Raw genomic sequence first — 17,193 nt, forward strand, 5'->3', positions numbered from 1 at the left:
GTGAAGGTCCTTATTTTTAAAATTGGCCGGGGGCGGGGTGGGGGGGGAGACGGACAGGGTTCCTTGTCCTCATAGTTCTTTCTTTAAAACTTTTAAATGTATTTATTTATTCATTTATTTATTTTTTACAAAATACCATTTCAGTTCCCACTTCTTCCCCTACAGTACAGGAGTCGCTCACCCTCAGGCAGAGTCGGGGATGGGTCGGGAATGGGGAGACTGGTCCGAGAAAGTGCAGGACGTAGGGGAGGGGAGCGGGTTTGAGCACCATGAGAGCCCGCTGGAGGCGCGGGCAGACGGGCAGGCGGAGACGGCCGGGTCGGGCCGGGCGGACACTGGAGCTCAGGGAAAGCCCGGCGACGGGCGGTCCCGGAGGGCCGGGCAGGATGGCTTAGGGGTGCGGGAGGTCGGGTTTTCCCAAAAATGAATAAATAGAGGTGAGTGGGACTGTTATAAATTAAAAATCAAAAACAAAAAAACAAAAATACAAATCATAACCAAGTGAATAAACAGACACGTACAGGGGTCACAGCTAGCATTGGAAGTAAAAAAAGGGAGGTTCTGGGGAGGGGTAAAGCCCATAGAAAGAATCTCATTAAAAACCTCGGCTGCCACAGTCTATGTACATACACGAGCCGCGTGCATCTGCGCCAGCCGGCGGGCGGGCGGGCGGCGGGCAGGCGTGAGGGAACCCGTATGCGACCCCCGCCGCCGCCGGAGCCTGGTCCTTGTGTCTGTTGCTAGAAAGGCCAAAGTCGGTGAGGGGAGGGACTGGTGGGCGAGGGGCTGCCGGCCCCCTCCCCGTCTCCCTTTTTTTTTTTTTTTTTTCCTTTTTTTCCTCTTGCTTAAAAAAATTTTTTTTCTTAATAAATTAAGCGAGGGGAGCTGCCAACAGGGTGGAAGGGCTGGGCCCGACCCCCTTCCCGGCCACAGGCGGGACCTAGGTCCAGCCCAGGCGTGTGCTGGTGGCCTGCATCGCCCTGTGGGGCGGGGCATCCGGCCTCATCGCGACGTGCTGGCGGGGGCCTGCGGGGAGAAAGTGGGCGCGGGCTCAGCGTCTCCCCGCGCTGGCGGGGCCGTCAGGCCGCCCCCGGCGCCCCCTCCGGAGCCCCTCGCCCGAGGCCCTGGCCCTCACCAGCGTGAAGGCGTCGTAGGCCTGCGCCAGCTCCTCGGTACGGTACTGCTCCAGCACCACCACACCCTGCAGGCCCGCGCTGCGGCGCCGCGCGCAGCCCTCGCAGTGCACCAGGTACGTATTTCGGCTGCCGTTCTCACTTGTCACGAACAAGATATTGAACACCTCCACCTGGTGGGGACAAGGGATGGTCACCGGGACAGCGGGCTGCTACGGCCACCGCTCGAGCAGGGCGGAGGGAAACAGGCGCACTTACATCACATTCATTGCAGTAGTAGGCAGGCTCGTCCTTGACCCGGCCCTGGTAAGCGATTTTTTTCCCTGCCCGCACTAGGCTCTCTCGTTGCACCTGGCAGTGCTTCATGGACTGCAGGAGGCAGAATCTGCAAGGAGGAGGCGGGAGGCTGGAGAGGAAAGGCTGCCTGCAGCTTGGATGCGAGGCCAAACAGGGGCAGACAGGTTGGGACTCAGCCCTTGGGACTGCAGTACCCTAAAACCTGTCCCTTTAGGGGGGCTTTCTTCTTCAAGCCTTGGTCACATTCCCCCATCCAGGCATCCGTAAACTTTAAGTTTTTGTCTATTTAGACCACTGAAAAGTAAAGGTTCTGAGAGCAGAAACTCTGTCAGCTTCCCCAACACAGTAACACTGCGGGCACGTGGCAGCATGGAGAAAGAGGTGAGCAGGGGGGGGTCACACAGGTAGAACAAGGGCAGAGGGCAGGCTGGGCAGAGAAAGCCCCCCCAAACAGGACCCTCACTTGATCATCTTGAACAGGTCGGGGTCGCTGATCTTGACTGTTCGAGCCACGTTCCAGGACACATGAATCATGGGCACAATGGATTTGACGTTCTTCACCTCGTTCCACTCATATCGTTCCAGGGCCAGCTGGTACTGATAGGCTGGAGGCCAGAGGGAATCACTACAGCCACCTGGGTCCAAGCCCCTTCCAGAGCAGCCTGCCACCCGCCAAGCCCACCCCCACCACAGGCCTCACTCCTCGGCCAGGCCCCACCCCTCACTACACCATGAACTGGCCTGACACTCACCAGTGAGGGGCCCCACGTTCCAGGCAATATTGTTGCACCAGCCAGTGGCCTGAACCCAGTGCACAGTCCCCGCGTTAATCCACACGAGGTCTCCTGGGCGCTGCACGAAGCGGTACACAGGGATATTGGAAGCATAGAGGTCGTCCAGGATGGGCCACCAAGAACCTGTCAAGTAGTCCACACCATGCCTGCAGGGTGGGAAGCCAGAGGGTCAGGTGGGAACCTTGGGGACCCGAAGCTGGAGCTGTGACAGGGCAAGGGAACGATGCACACCGATCACAGAAGGCGCTGATGGTCTCCCAGTAGTGCTCATGCACTGCAAACCATTCACAGTCTCCTGGGCCAATGTTAATATTGACAGAGCAGAAATTGTTGTTCTCTTGGTGGCCTGCAGGTGGTAACAGAGAACAACATAGCTGGCAGGATCAAAGCCTGTGGACTTGGCATCTTGCAGTAACCCCAGTCTCTGTCTGCTTCATCGGAATCAACCCCAGCCCTCCAGCCCTCCTCTCCTGCCTGCATTTCCCAGAGCTGTGCTCCAGGTAAGGTATGCACCTGGCGTTCGGCTGCCGGGAACCTTCATGTAGAGCTGCACAGTGTTCATGCCCAGGATGGTGTGGCCCACGTGGCTGAGCATGTTGCCTGTGGATGTTACCCGCATGAAGGCAGGCAGCTTCAGCAGCTCCTGAAGCTGGGGCTTCCACCTGCAGGGGCGAGGGGGCAAGCACTGTGAGAAGGGACCTCTGTGTGTCGGCAGCACCCTGGCCCCAGCTTTGCGGCCCCAGATGCACTGACCGCTTAGCATCAGACAGGTCGATGTTGGTGCCAAATTTGATGATGTGATGGTTCTTCGGGTCTGGTGCGCTGCTGCTGGGGCGAGAGAACGCGAGGCTGGTTGGTGGAGAGCCCGTGGATGAGGAGGAGTCGTGTGGGAAAGCAGCACGATTGTGACATACCTAGGAGGGGTTCCTGTGGTGCTGTCCGGCTCCTCTGACTCCTCATCCTCACTCTCCTTCTCCTCCTGCTCAGCCAGAGTGGGAGGCAGGCTTGGGTCAATGACCCTCCCAGACCTCTCCTACCACAGCCTGACTCCAACAACCAGCCCCCACCCAGGCTTGCCCCTCACCTGCAGTGACTCCTGGAAGGACGAGGCCTGGTACTGTGCATACTTGGCAATGGTGGTGTGGGAACGGGAGCTCTCACAAGGCCAGATCTGCCGCGTGCCGGTCAGGTCCCAGTTCTCATCTGAGGGTTGCTGCACCTGGGTGCGCACCTCCACAGTGTGTTCTCCACTTGCCTCCACCAGCGTCTTGGTGGAGAAGAGGCCCAGGTCTGCAAGGGAGGGTAAAGTAGGGCATGAGGCAGAGGCAGAGGCAGAGGCAGACGCAGACACAGACGCAGATGCAGACACAGGGGCACAGGGTTAGGACCTGAGGATCCAACTCATTCCTGTCTTTCCTATTGCCCAGGGCTTTGACAAGGTAGACTCTCAGCCCAGGAGAATGGACACCAGCCCCATGTGAGGCCAGAAGGGCTGGTCATATAGTAGGCCACATGCCACTAAGCACACACTCAGTGACTGGCCAGCCTCTTTATCATTTGAGCCAGTTAAAGATTTAGTCAACCAAAAGAAAGCCTGGAATGTGTTTCAAATAGCCTTGTGGCATAGAGGGGTATAAAGGAAACGAAGAGTGACCTCCACATTTCTACAGTTTTCTCTACTTTTATGTCTGAAAATTTGCACATCAGAAGGCTGAAGAAGAGGCTGGGCATGGTGGTGTACATCTGTAATCTCAGCTAAGTGTGGTGGTGCACGCCTATAATCCCAGCACTAGGCAGGCTGAGGCAGGAGGATTGCCAGGAGTCTGAGGCCAGCCTGGGCTATACAGTAAATTCAAGGCCAGTCTGAACTGTGTAACAAGACCCCATATCAAAAAAAAGAAAGAAAGAAAAAGAAGCCCAAACCATGGATCTTCAGGGGGTGTTTACAATCTGTATTCTCATTCTTTTTTTTTGGTTTTTCTCCGGTACATGGAACCAAACTCACGACCTTGCGCTTGCCAGGCAGGCGCTTTGCCACTGAGCTAAATCCCCAGCCCTGTAGTCTCATTCTTAATCACCAAGAAAACCAGAAGTAACTCAAATCAGGCCCCAAGATAGGTACCTTTCCCACTTGCCCACGACAAGAGACATATGACAGATGGAGAAAAGTCGTAAGCCAGCTGACCCAACACTTGGAGCACACCTCAAATATGGCCTGTACATTATGGAGTAGGTAAGTTCATTACAGCCACTAACCTAAGGCTTCAAGTGTGGGGGTCCTCACAGGGTCATACCTACTTCAGGTCCTTCAAACCCTCCCTCAGCTTTCTGCCTGCCATACTTACTGAGCCGCAGGGACCCTGCCAGACCCCGGATCACGGTGATAGGGTTTCGAGGGTCTGTACAGAACTGCAGCAGCACCGGAGAGAAGGCATCTCGTTTGCTTTCCAGCTGAGAAACAAACAGGTGAGACCATGGAGTAAGAGCCCTGTCCTGGGCTCCAAGCACTCCATTACCTCCAGTACCATCTTAGAGCCCCACACATACATAGATACTGGGCGTGGGGGGGTTCAGTTTTTCCCGAGGCAGCTTCTCCTCAGTATTGATCTTCGGTTTTACAGACTGGGCAGGAGAAAGGTAGGACTCTCGAAATTTCCCTTTCACCTTGGCATTCCTATGGGAGGACATTGGGATAAAGACAGAAACATCAGGGTGATGGGGGAAGACCATCTCCAGGCTTACTGAGCAGCCTTGGGGATGACAGCTGCCAACTCACTTGCTGGCACGCACGACATCAGCAGCACAGTGGCTGATGGTGAGGTCTGCCATACGCAGTCGACGTTCTTCTACCTCAGAGGCAATAAAGGTCTCCTTGTCACCACTCTCTACCTTGATGAGCCGGATCTTTAGCTCCTTTGGGGGCCCCTCACTAAGTGAGCGTAGCTTCAGCATGTCAGCACGGCTGACGCCCGGAGGCCCAGGAGCTTCCTCTCGAGTCTTCTTCCCAGGGGCTGAAGGGGGTGTGGGCTGGGCAGAGGGGGCAGAAGCTGGTGGAAGGGCAGGAGCTGTAGGTGGCTTGGCCTTGGAGGCCCCACCAAGATCAGGCCGGGCCTTCTCACGACCTTGGATCTCCTTGCTTTGCAGGTCCAGGTTCCCCAGCACCCGGCGGCTTTTTTCTTTGGGGGTCTTGGCCTTTGCCCTTCCTTCTCGGGGCCGCCGACCCACACTGTCTTTACAGGCCCGCCTGTGCCTTCGGTGCTCCTTCTGGTGCTCCTTCTGGCACCTCTTGCCACTGCCTGGCCCTGCTGCCGTCACACCACCACTCTCCTCCTTGACCTGTGCAGGAGGCAGCAGTCGCTCAGCCACACTGTCCAATGGGTCTGCTGTGTCCACTGGGTCTCCTGGATCGATGGCACTCCGGCCCACCCGCTCCACCAGGGTTTCACAAGCCCGACTGATCTCTTCTAGCACCTCAGACTCAGAGCGAGCAGGTGGCAGTGGCAAGGGTGGGGGTGGCTGGGTGGGGGTCGCAGGGCCCGGGGCTGGCTCTTCACCCGCCCTGTGCTCCCGGGCCCAGGGCCCGCCTGAGGTAGAAAACTGAGATGACAAGGAAGCAGAGGGCTGTGGGGAGCCCTGGGCACTAGGGGCCACTGAGGTGGGTGGTGGGGCAGTAGCACCTGATGGGGGGCCAGGGGAATACTGACTGGTGGGCAAGGGCCCAGGCCGGGCGGAAACGGCTGCTCCACTCCCCCGGTAACAGTACTTCTGTCCTTCCAGCACACAGGCCAAGGATTTGAGCAGGCTGGCCGGGCTGGCTGGCGAGGGTGGTACGGGTGGTGTTGGCTGTGACTGGACGGGTGGAGGGAACTTGGCTAGAGGCGGCGGCGGTGGTAGGGCTGGTGGTGGCTTCTTCTCCTCTTCCTGGGTGGTGGCGTTGGCAGTGGCGATGGTGGTGGCAGCAGTGGTGGTAGTAGTGATGGTGGTGGTGGCGTCGGCAGTAGTGGTGGCAGCAGTGGTAGCTGGGGCTGTGTCGCTGGGGAATGGAGGCTGCAGAGATGCAAAGGGTTCCTTCAGCGGGGGTGGGGGGGCCACTCCTGCCTCTTGCTGCTGCTGTTCTTCCTCCTTTCGGATGGATTCATCCAGCATCTTCATGATGTTCGCCAGCCCATCAGGGAGGATCTTAAACTCGGCTGGCTCTTCGAACTGGTCCTCCAGTGGGGTTGGAGGAAAATCAAAGAGTTGTGGGCCTCGGGCAGGCAGTTCCCCAACCCCAGGCGGCACAGGCTGAGGGGCTTTACTCAGGGGGCCTGGGAGTGGCCCTGACTCCACCTCGGGGGTCTTTGGGAAGGAGACCCCGGGCCGTGGGCTCTCCGAGCGCCTGAAGCTTCCTGAGGTATTTTGGTGGCAGGAGGAGGGAGGAACTGGAGGCAGGGCAAGGGTCAAGGGTGCCAGAGGGGGGCCCTGGGGGCTCAGGGTTGGGCTGGGTGGCCGGGGAAGGGGCTCTATACTTCTGGACAGGTAAGGAGGTGGGGAGAAGGGCACAGGCCCAGTAGGGCTGCTGCTGTGGCTGCCGCTGTTGTTGTTGTTCTTGCTGCTGCTGCTGCTGCTGCTGCTGCTGCTGGTGGTTGGGGGAGTGGGAGGCGTGTGCGAATCCTGAGTGCCCACAGAAAAGCGGGGAGCTGGAGGCCCCACGAAGCCCTCACGAGGGGGAAGGGATGGTGGGGGAGGGCGAGGGGGTCCTTCAGCCCCAAAGAAGAGCTCCTCCAAGATCTCTCCATCTTCTCGGGCTCCCCGGCAGGCTGGGCCCTTCAGCCAGGAAGGTGGTGGTGGGGGTCGCAAGAGGCGAGGACAGTGGGGTGGAGGTGGTGAGGGGGGCCCAGGTAGCAGGGGCAGGTGGGGAGCGGCAGTAGGAGCCGCCAAAAACGGTTTCCGACTGCTGTGTGCCAAGGGCCCCAGGCGGCCCTGGTGAGGGGAGACCTCCAGCGCGGGAGTTTGGTAATGGTCAGCACCAGGCTGCAAGTACAAGAGGGGGCAGTCAGAGCACTGCTCCGGCCACCTCAGAAGCTCCACCTCAGGCAAGCCCATCCAAGATCATCACTCACAAGGCCTGGGCTCAACTCCACACCCCGGAGACCGGTGTTACTGCTGCTGCTACTGCTACTGCTGCTGCTGCTGGTGGTGATGCCAGGGAGGCCAGGGGGCCGGGAAGGGGCGTAAGGCACGCAGGCGGTAGTTGCTGCTGGTGAAACACTGGAGTCCATCCGCGACCTCTGAACTCTGCTCTCTCTAAGGTCACTTCCAGGGGGACGGGTGGTAGGCAGGCAGCCATGGCTCTCTGCTCCTGGGGGGCGGGGACCGGGGCCTAGGGGTGCAGCTGGGACCAGCCGGTGGCTGGGGGGATGCATGGTGTAGGCTGGAGCTGGGTATGGATATGGGTGAGGCAGCGAGTGCCGCTGCTCCTATGGAAGATAAATAAAGACACAAGTGAGGAATGCAAAGTGTGAAACTTGCAAGTACAATGTGACACAGTCAACAGATGGGCTTACCTGGCGCTCTGGGGGTCCTGAACCCTTGCGCTCAGGGCCCCAGGTATCTCCATGCAGGGTACTCCACAACCCTGGCTTGGTCAGCTGAAACGGGGGGCTAGCAGGCAGGCCAGAGAGGGGTGGGGGTGGTGGCGGCAGCGGTGGTAATGGTGGTGGAGGCAGTGGCAGCCCAGGGGGAAGGCCAGTCTAAAAGAGAAAAGGGCGTGAGAATCTTAAGTCCTTGTCCCAGACCTGCATACTCTGTCTGTTGGCCCACCTACAATCATACCTGTTCAGAGCTGCAGCCTCTCCTGCGCTTGCCTCCAGGGCTGAGGCCCTCTTCCCCTGAGGGGCCTGAGAGTGCTGCAGGAGGCACAGGCTGCACCACTGGGGGTTCAGCAGCTCGCTTCACTGGAGGACCTCCCCGCTTGGCGCCATAGTTTCGCTTGTGCTGAGGACAAAAGGAGGAGAGCGAATGGCACAGATGCAGGCTTTGCCTGAGCTCTTCCCTCCCCCACCTACTCCCAGACTCACCTCAAGGTGCAGCAAGTTCCACACTTGCTCCAGCGGGGGCAGGACCTTGGCTCGGTGTTGGCAGGAGCCAGCATGAAAGTTCCAGAGCTGGGCCTAAAGGTGGGAGTTAAAAGACAGAAGGAAATACAAGGTGGGGGCCCTGAGCCAGAAGGCAAGGCAGAATCCCAGCCCTTTATGCCCTGCCTCATCCTACCTGCTGCAGCCGGCCAATGCGGGGCCCCAGCTCAGCAAAGCTTCCTCCATACCGAAGAGCGCTATGGTAGCAGCGTATGGCTTCCTCACTGTCATGCTCTGACTCATACAGCTGCCCAAGCTGTTCCCATAGCCCTGGCTGCGCTGGCTCCCGGAGCAACGCCTGTACACAGCCATGCAGGGATTCCAGCTTCCCATGGAGGGGTCTTGGGGTAGGTGTCCTACACAACAGAAAGGGTTCAGGAAGGTCAGGCTTGGAAAAACTTTGTCAAGGCTCCAGCCTTAGCCCTACCTCAGAACCTTCAAATTTTCTACTTACCCTGGAGCATAATATGGTTTGCTGGGGTGCCCAGAGCTACTGCTGTGTGAAGGGGGTAAGGGAGCAGGGATCGGGGGGTGCCCGACGCTGGCTGAGCATCTGAAGAAAGAAAGAGTTTATTACATACAGCAAAAAGGAGCAAGCAGTCTTGTCCCCTAGAAGGAGGGGACTGAGAAAATAAGAACAGCTGAGGGTGGTACTGAGGCCCAGAGAATGGCAAAAACCAGGGATGGTACTGAGGCCCAGAGAATGACACAGAAACAGAAAACGACAGGCAGAAAAGTGCCTACAGAGAGAGGGAAATGTGGCCCAAGGTCTCACCTGCCTCCAGGCAGCCATGCACTACGAGGAGGGGGATGGGGTGGGCAGGAGCTCCAAGCCCCAGAGCAGCTCAGGCCCCCAAGGGCAAAGGCTTCCCGAGCAGCGCGGGCCCCTGGAGGGTCCACTGCCCGATGCATCCAGCCTAGATCAGGAGAAAGAGATAATGCTTTTACTGGGGGCAAAACCAGCATTGTCAGTGTAGGCTCAGCCACCTCATCCCAACCTTTCCCCTTACCAGGTCAGCAGCGGCCCCAGGAGCCCTGGAGATCGAGCACGGCCCCCTACCCCAGCTCCCTGGGAGGATGGTCCGGCTCCAGCCACTCTGACAAGAGTGCCCACTGTCCCCAGATGGCAGCCCCTGACCCTTCACAGCCGATACTAGAGAGAAGAGGAAAAGGAGCACAGTGAGCTGACCAGCAGAGTCAGGGCCCAGAGGCTGGGCTGCGCTGCCCGTGCGTGGCACCTACAGATCTTTCGTTTGTGGAGCTCTTCCATTCTGCCTAAGGAGCCCCGCGAGGAACATGAGAGTAGCTGGAAACTGGGATGAATGGGAGGGAACGTATGGCGGGTGCAAACGGGTGAGAAACCAACAGGACCGACCCAAACGCCGCTGTTGCTTACCCGGCCTGGGTGGGAGCGTCCTCTTGCAGCGTTGGTGAGCTCTAGAGATCTAGCCAATCACAGGACTTTCTCTCTCCCCAGAAAGCCAATCATCACCCGTGTCTCCGCCTCAGTAACAGCCTGGCCGGAACCAATAGGAGCAAGGTTAGCCCGGCAGGCAGAGGCTGAGGGGAGGAGGGGCAACGGAGCCGGTCAGACCGGCTCGGCCCCAGGTGACCCCGACGTGACCTCGGGTTCCCACCTGGGGTCCCCATCGTGGATATGACACCTGTGCTAGCAGGGCAATAGCGGTAAGCAGGCTGGCTGGGCACGACCCGCGCGGTAAAGGCGGTGAGTCTCACTCACCGGCTGGCCTCGGGGGACAGCGCTACTCGCCATCCTAACACACCGACAGAAACGACCACGGTCCTGGCCAGACGGCACGAGTCAACCCCTGCCCAACCACTGAGGAGCCAACCCCGAGTGCTCCTTAGAGCTGTTCGGGGCTAGTCGGGCACAGGGCACAGCGACTCTGGCACCCAAACCCATCAGCGGCACTACGAGAGCGCTCCACCCCCATCGCCTAACACTGTTCCCAAACCACGGTCAAGTCCCCAGTCTCATACCTAATTCTCCACTTCCCTGGCTCTCTGAGTCAGTACCAACAGACGCCCTCCAAACCAGTCCCCCTTTTGATCCCCCAACTTCTGAGAAGTTGCGCACCGCGGTCCCGTGTGTCCCCTCTCGCGTGGCTCCTGTATCCTCTATGCCCTTTGCCCGCCGGAGCCACGCGGTTCCCCACGGCCCACGTGGCCCCCGCCCCCCAAGGGAGGGGGGGATTTCGGGGGTTGCCCGTGACGTGGCTACTTGCGCAGCGGAAGCGCTGTGTATGTGTGTGTGGGGGGGTCCTTATGGAGGGAAGAGGGCGGGGTTCGACAGGCAGTGACATCACCCCTGTCCCACTCTCACCGCCTACTCCCTTAAAGAACCCAGAACGTTTCGTTTCCTTCTTCGTGCCCCCCCTCCCCTTTTCCCGTCGGTGCTGGCTCGACCCACGGCGGACACAGCGCTCCCCTGTCCTGGGCACCTTCTCTTTAGCCCTGGCTAGTCTTTCTGGCCTCTCTCGGGCCAGGAGCTGCGCCCAAGCCTACCCCGAGTCCCCGCAGGTAGGAAGCCGGCTTCGCTCCCAGGATCGGTCCATTGAGAGTCTAGAGTACAAAGAACAGCGAGAGAGGCAAGAGTCGAGTACAAAGCGGCGGGGGCGGGGCCAGCGCTCCAGCTGGAGCGAGCACAGGGCAGGAAGCCGGGGGAGAGCGCGCGGCGAGGGGCTGGGGGCGGCTGGAAAGTTCGCCTTCGCTGAAAAGTGTGCGCTGTGGGGAAATTTCCACCCAACCCACAAGTGCAGAAGGACTTCTGGTGAAAACAGCCCTCCCTCCCGCAGGGGCAATGTCATCTGTTTTCACGGCAGTGCTTGGACCCTACAGGTCCCGACGTGCCACTCCGCCGCGAGTGCCGGTGGACACTTGCGCTTTTCGGGCCGCTCTGTGGTTCACATGGAGTTTCTGTCACAACTCTCTACCTTAGAGGCAGCAGCTTTCGTATATGCCACCAATCCCTAAACAAGTACAACGCTTAACTGGTCAAGTAGAGCCCAGGCTGGCTGCCCGCACCCAAGATCTGCAGGGACCCACGGACCCTGGCAGACTAGGTATCAGAGAAGCAAATCCCCACTAAGGAAGTGGTGCCAGAGGGCAGCCAGTTACCAGGAAATACAGCTTCCCTTCCTGCGTGATGACACTTTCCCTCTGCCACTTCCCCTCTCCCACGGGGAACTGACTCAGCTTTCCCTAAGCTAGTGAGTTCCGTCCCTCTTGCCTCCAGGTCTTCAACCTTTATCCACAAAGCCCCACGCCAGCATCTGGGAATACACTGCCCTCCCTAGAGGGCAAAACTTCCTGTGCACTAAACACACTTACTCTAGGAGCCACCTCTGATCTTAGTCCCCACCCCGGACCCGCACCCCCAGCCCTCACTTGGGGCCTGGCCTGATTCAGGTTTGGGGTGGCGGTGTGTGAGTCAGCCAGAAAACCTTCCCCTATTCCCACTGACTCAGCCCCGCCTCCCTGAACTCAGACACTCAGTCACAGGCAGACACAACTCTTCAGCCCACACACTGCTCACCACCAGTCCCGCGGAATTTCCCCCTCTCCTCTCCCCCACAACGGCTCCTCCCCGGGCGGGATAGCCCCGCCGCCGCCGCCGCCGCCGCCGCCGCCGCCACACGCACACCTGTTCCCTGGCCAGCAGGCGGTGGCTGGCTCGCAGTCGACTCTCACCTCCACTCTCACTACTGGGTAGAAATAGCCCTCTCCGACTCTGGGTGTCCACACGAAGCCAGGGGAGGGGACAACCACGGGCAGGCACAAAGACAAGACACTCACGGACTTCTCGAAGACAGATGGGAGATAGATGCACGCGACCAAAGCCAGGCTGGGAGGGCGACACAGTTCTGGGGCAGACATTCCAGACTCCCCCGACCCGATCCACAATCCCAAGCTAGCCGCTCTGAAAGGGTTAATTCCGCTCCCGCCTAGGACACGCCCTCTCCATCCGGGCACTCCCGGCAAAGCCCAACTCCGCCCCCTCCATCCGGGCTCCAGACTCGCGGACTTTAACCTACCCCCTCCTTCCTGAGCCCCTAGAGAAAACCACTCCATCAATCATACCTACTTAACTCTCTCTGGGCTTGAGGCCGAGAAGCCCCTCCGCGCAGCGCCCCAGCCACGCAGGACGCGTCTAAGAGGCCAGCCGTGCGCACACAAAGTCTCAGGACCGCCAAAGACCAGACCCCGCTCCTGGGGTTTTACCGAGCAAGCACCCGATCGGCTGCACCGGGCCATTTCAGGACCCCCGCGGCAGCCAGCTCCCAGCCTGTCCTCATTTTGCCTGGTGGAAGCCAGGTGCTAAAGGCTCGCTTCTTACCTGGGAGAAGGCGAGGCGGGGGTTGGGGGGGACAGAAGGGCCGCCGGCTGAGACTGCTGTGACTCAGCCACCCGGGCAGGCCGCCCGCCCGGGATTCCCTTCCCCAGCCTTCCCCCGCGGCCGGCCCCTCCCCGCCCCCCACCAAGGAGTGACAGTGCTGGCCTTGGCCCGCTATGTGTCACTGCGGGCCTTGTGTCTGCCTCTGACTGGGCGCTGTGTTCACCAGTCTGTCTGACAAGGTCGGCTGTGTGTGGGCCCGGTTGTCTGTCTCTTGTGTGCACCTGCATATCTGCTCATCTTGTCTCCCTCAGTGCCTGTGTCTGACGCGTTCCTGTCATTATCCCTGTCTACATGACTCCGCGGGGCTGTCTCTGTCTGTGTGTCTGCCTGGCTCCTGTCTCGGTCTTTTGTCTGGGTCTGCCTCTGTATCACTAGGGTGATCACGTGTGTCTCTGCACATGTCTTTCTGTGTTTGCCTTCATGTTCCTGAACAGAGTCAGGGAACAGGCTGACCCGGCTGACTCCTTGCCGCACTCCCTTGAATCCTGGCATCTTTCTGGATCAGTGACCCTTCTCTTTGAGTCAATTACGGGGAAGGGGGCTGCTGTCTTCAATTAAGTTCAGCCCCACTCCTAAACATTCTGGCTTATTCTCAGAGCTCCCATTAGAACAATTGCTAGCACTAAGTGAATACTTGTTACATGCCAGGCACTGTGTTAAACATTTTACAAATTAACTTAATTTTAATTTTACAAATTAACTTCCCCAAATTTGAACGTAACGGGTACTCTGATTACCCCATTTTGCAGATGAGGAAACTACGGCTCTGGGAGGTTAGGTAATTTGCCCAAGTTCATCCTGCAAGTGACTGAAAAAGCTGGGCTTCTTTCCAGAGCCACAACCTTACCACTCTTTTATATTGACTCTGTCCACTTGCACTCCCTTGGTTTTATTCTCACAGACCATCTCCTGGGCCAGCCTTCCTCAGCTCTATCCCGTTACCATCCCAAATTTTTCACGTCCTCTAGACAAGGTATGAATAGGAGGCTGTGCAGCAGATCTCAGAAACTGTGGGTTTCTTGGCAATGAAACTCATACATTTAACACATTCATTCAGCACAAATCCACAGAGGCACCCCAATGTACAAACCGTCATGCCAAACAGAGAGATACATAGATGACAACAGTCCCACTCAAGAAATTCAATGAGTAATAAGGAAGAGCAATGCACACTCAAGGAATTTAAGTTCTTGCCTTAGAGGAAATCTCTTTTCCCTACAAAGGAAAGAGGAACGCAGCAGGGCCTCAGGCAGAGAATTGGCAGAAGGAATGAAGGAAGCAGAAGAGGAGTAAGACTTAAGGTGTGGGGAGCGAATGGGATAGTGCAGCAGGGACAGAAAGGGATCTGGGAGGAAAAATGAGATGGTAAGATTGCCATGGCAATAGTCAGTTTGGCAGTGTTCTATTCTATCTGCCCACATCAGTTTCCAAACAACGTTCGTAAGCCAAGCTACTCAACAACTTATAAGAGCAAAGCCCTCTCCCAGAAGAAATTCCTCCAGGAGTATCTCACATATGCTGTACTTCCAGCTTACAAACCCTAACCCTAATTCAATCAGCAACGGATTTGTAGCAGTGGCGGCGTGGGGTAGAAGTATTTTGGTGGTACCAGAGAAGGTGGTAAGGTATAGAACTAAACCATTCATAGGAGATAGAGAGGAGCACCATAAACCAGGAGGGCTGAACCACTTAAGTACACATGACAGGGGGAGGCTCAGAGTTGGACTGGACCATTCTAAGCAGCAGGCATGATACAGATCATATCAAGCATTTTCAAGCATGGAGGGCACTCAGGGGCCAGACTTACCAGATGGAGCTTGGTGTGCCCTGTCTCATTGGAACCAGCACCCCAGCAGTGGGGTGTAGCAGACCTCAGTAGGGTGGATAGTGCTATCGGCCTGGCATGGTGCCTGGGGGGGGGAACCTAAAAAAAAATAGTAAGTCAGTCAGAGGTGGGTTCTCTCAGGCTACAGTATTTCCTTGTGCTCCCTCCTTCCTCAGTGAGGAGAAATTTGGCTCTGGTGAGATCAGATGAGATGGGAGCACTGGTTTCCATGGTGACCAGTAAAAGTCACCCCCAAAGTGGTCCTCCAACCTTCCCCTTCAGGAAGCAGCCTGGACCAGATGGTAGGGGAGCATGCTATGGCATCTGAGTAAGTCTACAGTGGACAACAAACCATGGGTCCCTCTTCCCCCAGGACCCTCCTGGTGAGATTAGCCCCATCTTCACCCTAGCCAACCTCAGTCCTGGCCCCAGGGCATGCAGACCCTCTTCCTTCAGCTCAGCTGGCTTCAACCAAGAGGTTCCTTACCAACCTTATCAAGACACCAGACAGTCAACTCCACCCTCTGGACTCTGCCCCCTCCCCTTCCCCTAGGCGGGTGCAGGCAGCTCTTGGCCAGCAGCGCAGGTGGCCAGACTAGATGAACGGGCCCAACAGGGAGGAGCCTTCCTCCTATGCAATGACTATCACTCTAGACCCGAGCCTGGACGTGGCCTCTGCTACAAGCCCCCCTCTATCCCACCCTCAAGGCCATATCCTGTTTCCCCATCACCTCCTTCCTCTGTATGGCCCAAGAAGGTGACAGAGGCCCACTCCCTTCCCTCCCAAACCTCAGAGACAAAGAGGTCTTTTAAGTTCAGGGCAAACAATCAGGTGTCCATGCAGGGGTCAGTCCTCAATCAAACCTAACCTCAGGCTCATTCCTCAGGGACCTATGTTTTCTATGCCCCTAAGCCATGGTTCTCAGCCCGTGGACCAGACGCTGGCTCCCAGTCCAGTCTCTCCATTCCCTGCTCTTCCAGCCCCCATCCTTTTCCCTGCCCCAGAGACTAAGGCCTCTGGCCCCCAGCCTCCATGATGCAATGTGCTGCAAGCTTCTGTGGCTGCTGATGACACTGCCCCCAGGGAAGTGTTATTTGTTACACACGCAAAGCCCCTCACCAGGGCAGTGGTCAGCTGCAGGCTGGGAAAGCCAGACAGGCAAGGCCCTTCTGCTGCAGAGGAGTTCTTGAGGCTGCAGCCTTTCCAGAGAGGGAGGTTCAGAGCATAGAACTAGGGAGCAGGAGGTGTATTCATGTAGTTGATAGTATTTGTGTTGTGGTTGTATTGGAGGACAGAAGTTCTGGGGAAGGCCTTGCTTAGAAAGAGGGGAGTCCGGAGGCCTCAGGATGGACCAAGAGAAGTGAGGGGGCACAGCCAAGGTGGTGGGGTAGGTGAGGGGTGTCTGGATACCAGAGTGGGGGAGGGGCCAACAGCCATTTAAAAGGCCAACTCCAGAGCTCTAATCCCTCACCAGCCCTGGCCCCAAGTAGGAGGCTGTAATTCATCTGTCCAACAGCTGGGGTGGGTGTGTGACTGGGGGGGCATGTGGATAGGAAAGGGGAGCTGGGGGAGGGGCCAGGGCCTTCTTATGCACAGAGCCAAACAACAAAAGAGGAAGCTGAAGGGCCAGCTCCCCAGGGCCCAGGCCAGGCTGCTGACCCGCAGGTGGCCCCCACCTGGTGGCCAAGACTCCCTAGTTTTGACTCAAAAATTCTTGGCCAAGAAGTCAATGGATCCAAAGGTGGCATCCTGGAGAAAGCCCAGGCTGAGCAAGCCCCAGGTGGGCTGTCACTCCTCCTCCCACCTCCCCAGCTGCAGCACAGTCCCAGACCAGGCAGGCCCTACAACAGACAGCCTCAAACGCCCTGCTCACCAGCCAAACCTCCTCAGACACGGCCTGCCGGCTCCCCCTCCCGCCTGCTCAAAGTGGCAGCGGCCACACTAAGGCTGTCCCTTTAAATCATTACCACCTCTGATTGTGTGGACGAACCAAGGGCCCTGCCCCCGGGCAGGCAGCTTGCCACCTCCCCCACCACGAGTCCCCAGAAATGTAAGGGACGTTTAAAGGGACAACAGAGAGGCAGCTGGGTCTCTAACCGCCCCCCCCCTCACACACACTCACAGCACCCTTCCCCAGGAACACACAGCCCCCTGCCCCTCCAGAGGGCCCCCCAAATTCCGGCTCTATCCACACCCCTAGAGACTGCTAAAAGGAAAAAGGGGGCTAGAGGTGGGGGAGCGGGGAGCTGGGGAAGGGAGGCAGAACAGGGTCTCCCTCCTCCCGCAGAGCCCCAGGGGACAAGCCAGAGGGAAGGAAGAGCCCAGAAAACAGCGAGACAGAGCCCCGAAAGGTGCCCCGGGCAGACCTGGGGCGCACAGGCTACGGGGCGAGGGGAAGAGTCAAGCTGCACGAGACGGCGGGTGGCGCGGCCAGCGGGCGACAAGCCCAAGTGGGGGCAGTGGAACAAGGAGGACTCGGAAAGAGGCGAGACCGAGAAAATCGGGGAGACGTAAAGGGGGAAAGGGGTCATCCGGGAGGGTGTGGAGGAAAATCGGAGAGGGGAGGGCAAGCCAGGCTGGGGTTACCTGCTGGGTGTCTGTCCCCCGGCG

The 17,193-nt window shown here is 58.2% G+C and overlaps 1 protein-coding gene across 7 annotated transcripts in view; it reads right to left on the minus strand.

The window, feature by feature from the left end:
• Nucleotides 1-86: 86 nt before the first annotated feature.
• The window catches only part of Kdm6b (lysine (K)-specific demethylase 6B), a 21,420-nt gene continuing 4,313 nt past the window's right edge, over nt 87-17,193 (minus strand). The window contains exons 2-24 of one of the 7 annotated variants that reach the window (XM_005399460.2): nt 14,565-14,681; nt 9,737-9,856; nt 9,351-9,493; nt 9,116-9,257; nt 8,795-8,893; nt 8,477-8,696; nt 8,284-8,376; nt 8,039-8,200; nt 7,771-7,956; nt 7,327-7,683; nt 5,001-7,237; nt 4,772-4,898; nt 4,570-4,675; nt 3,309-3,514; nt 3,139-3,203; nt 2,978-3,052; nt 2,738-2,886; nt 2,456-2,570; nt 2,183-2,370; nt 1,894-2,035; nt 1,392-1,518; nt 1,136-1,306; nt 87-1,026 (exon numbers count right to left, since the gene is read on the minus strand). In XM_005399460.2, the coding sequence (XP_005399517.1) occupies nt 1,003-1,026; nt 1,136-1,306; nt 1,392-1,518; nt 1,894-2,035; nt 2,183-2,370; nt 2,456-2,570; nt 2,738-2,886; nt 2,978-3,052; nt 3,139-3,203; nt 3,309-3,514; nt 4,570-4,675; nt 4,772-4,898; nt 5,001-7,237; nt 7,327-7,683; nt 7,771-7,956; nt 8,039-8,200; nt 8,284-8,376; nt 8,477-8,696; nt 8,795-8,893; nt 9,116-9,252 (4,986 nt within the window). In that variant the 5' untranslated portion in view covers nt 9,253-9,257; nt 9,351-9,493; nt 9,737-9,856; nt 14,565-14,681 and the 3' untranslated portion in view covers nt 87-1,002. The other 6 variants (XM_005399461.2, XM_013522063.1, XM_013522064.1 and 3 more) reach the window with 6 other exon arrangements.

This window comes from Chinchilla lanigera, unplaced genomic scaffold (genome assembly GCF_000276665.1).
Source record: "Chinchilla lanigera isolate Chin_1 unplaced genomic scaffold, ChiLan1.0 scaffold00066, whole genome shotgun sequence".
NCBI classification, from domain to species: Eukaryota; Metazoa; Chordata; class Mammalia; order Rodentia; family Chinchillidae; genus Chinchilla; species Chinchilla lanigera.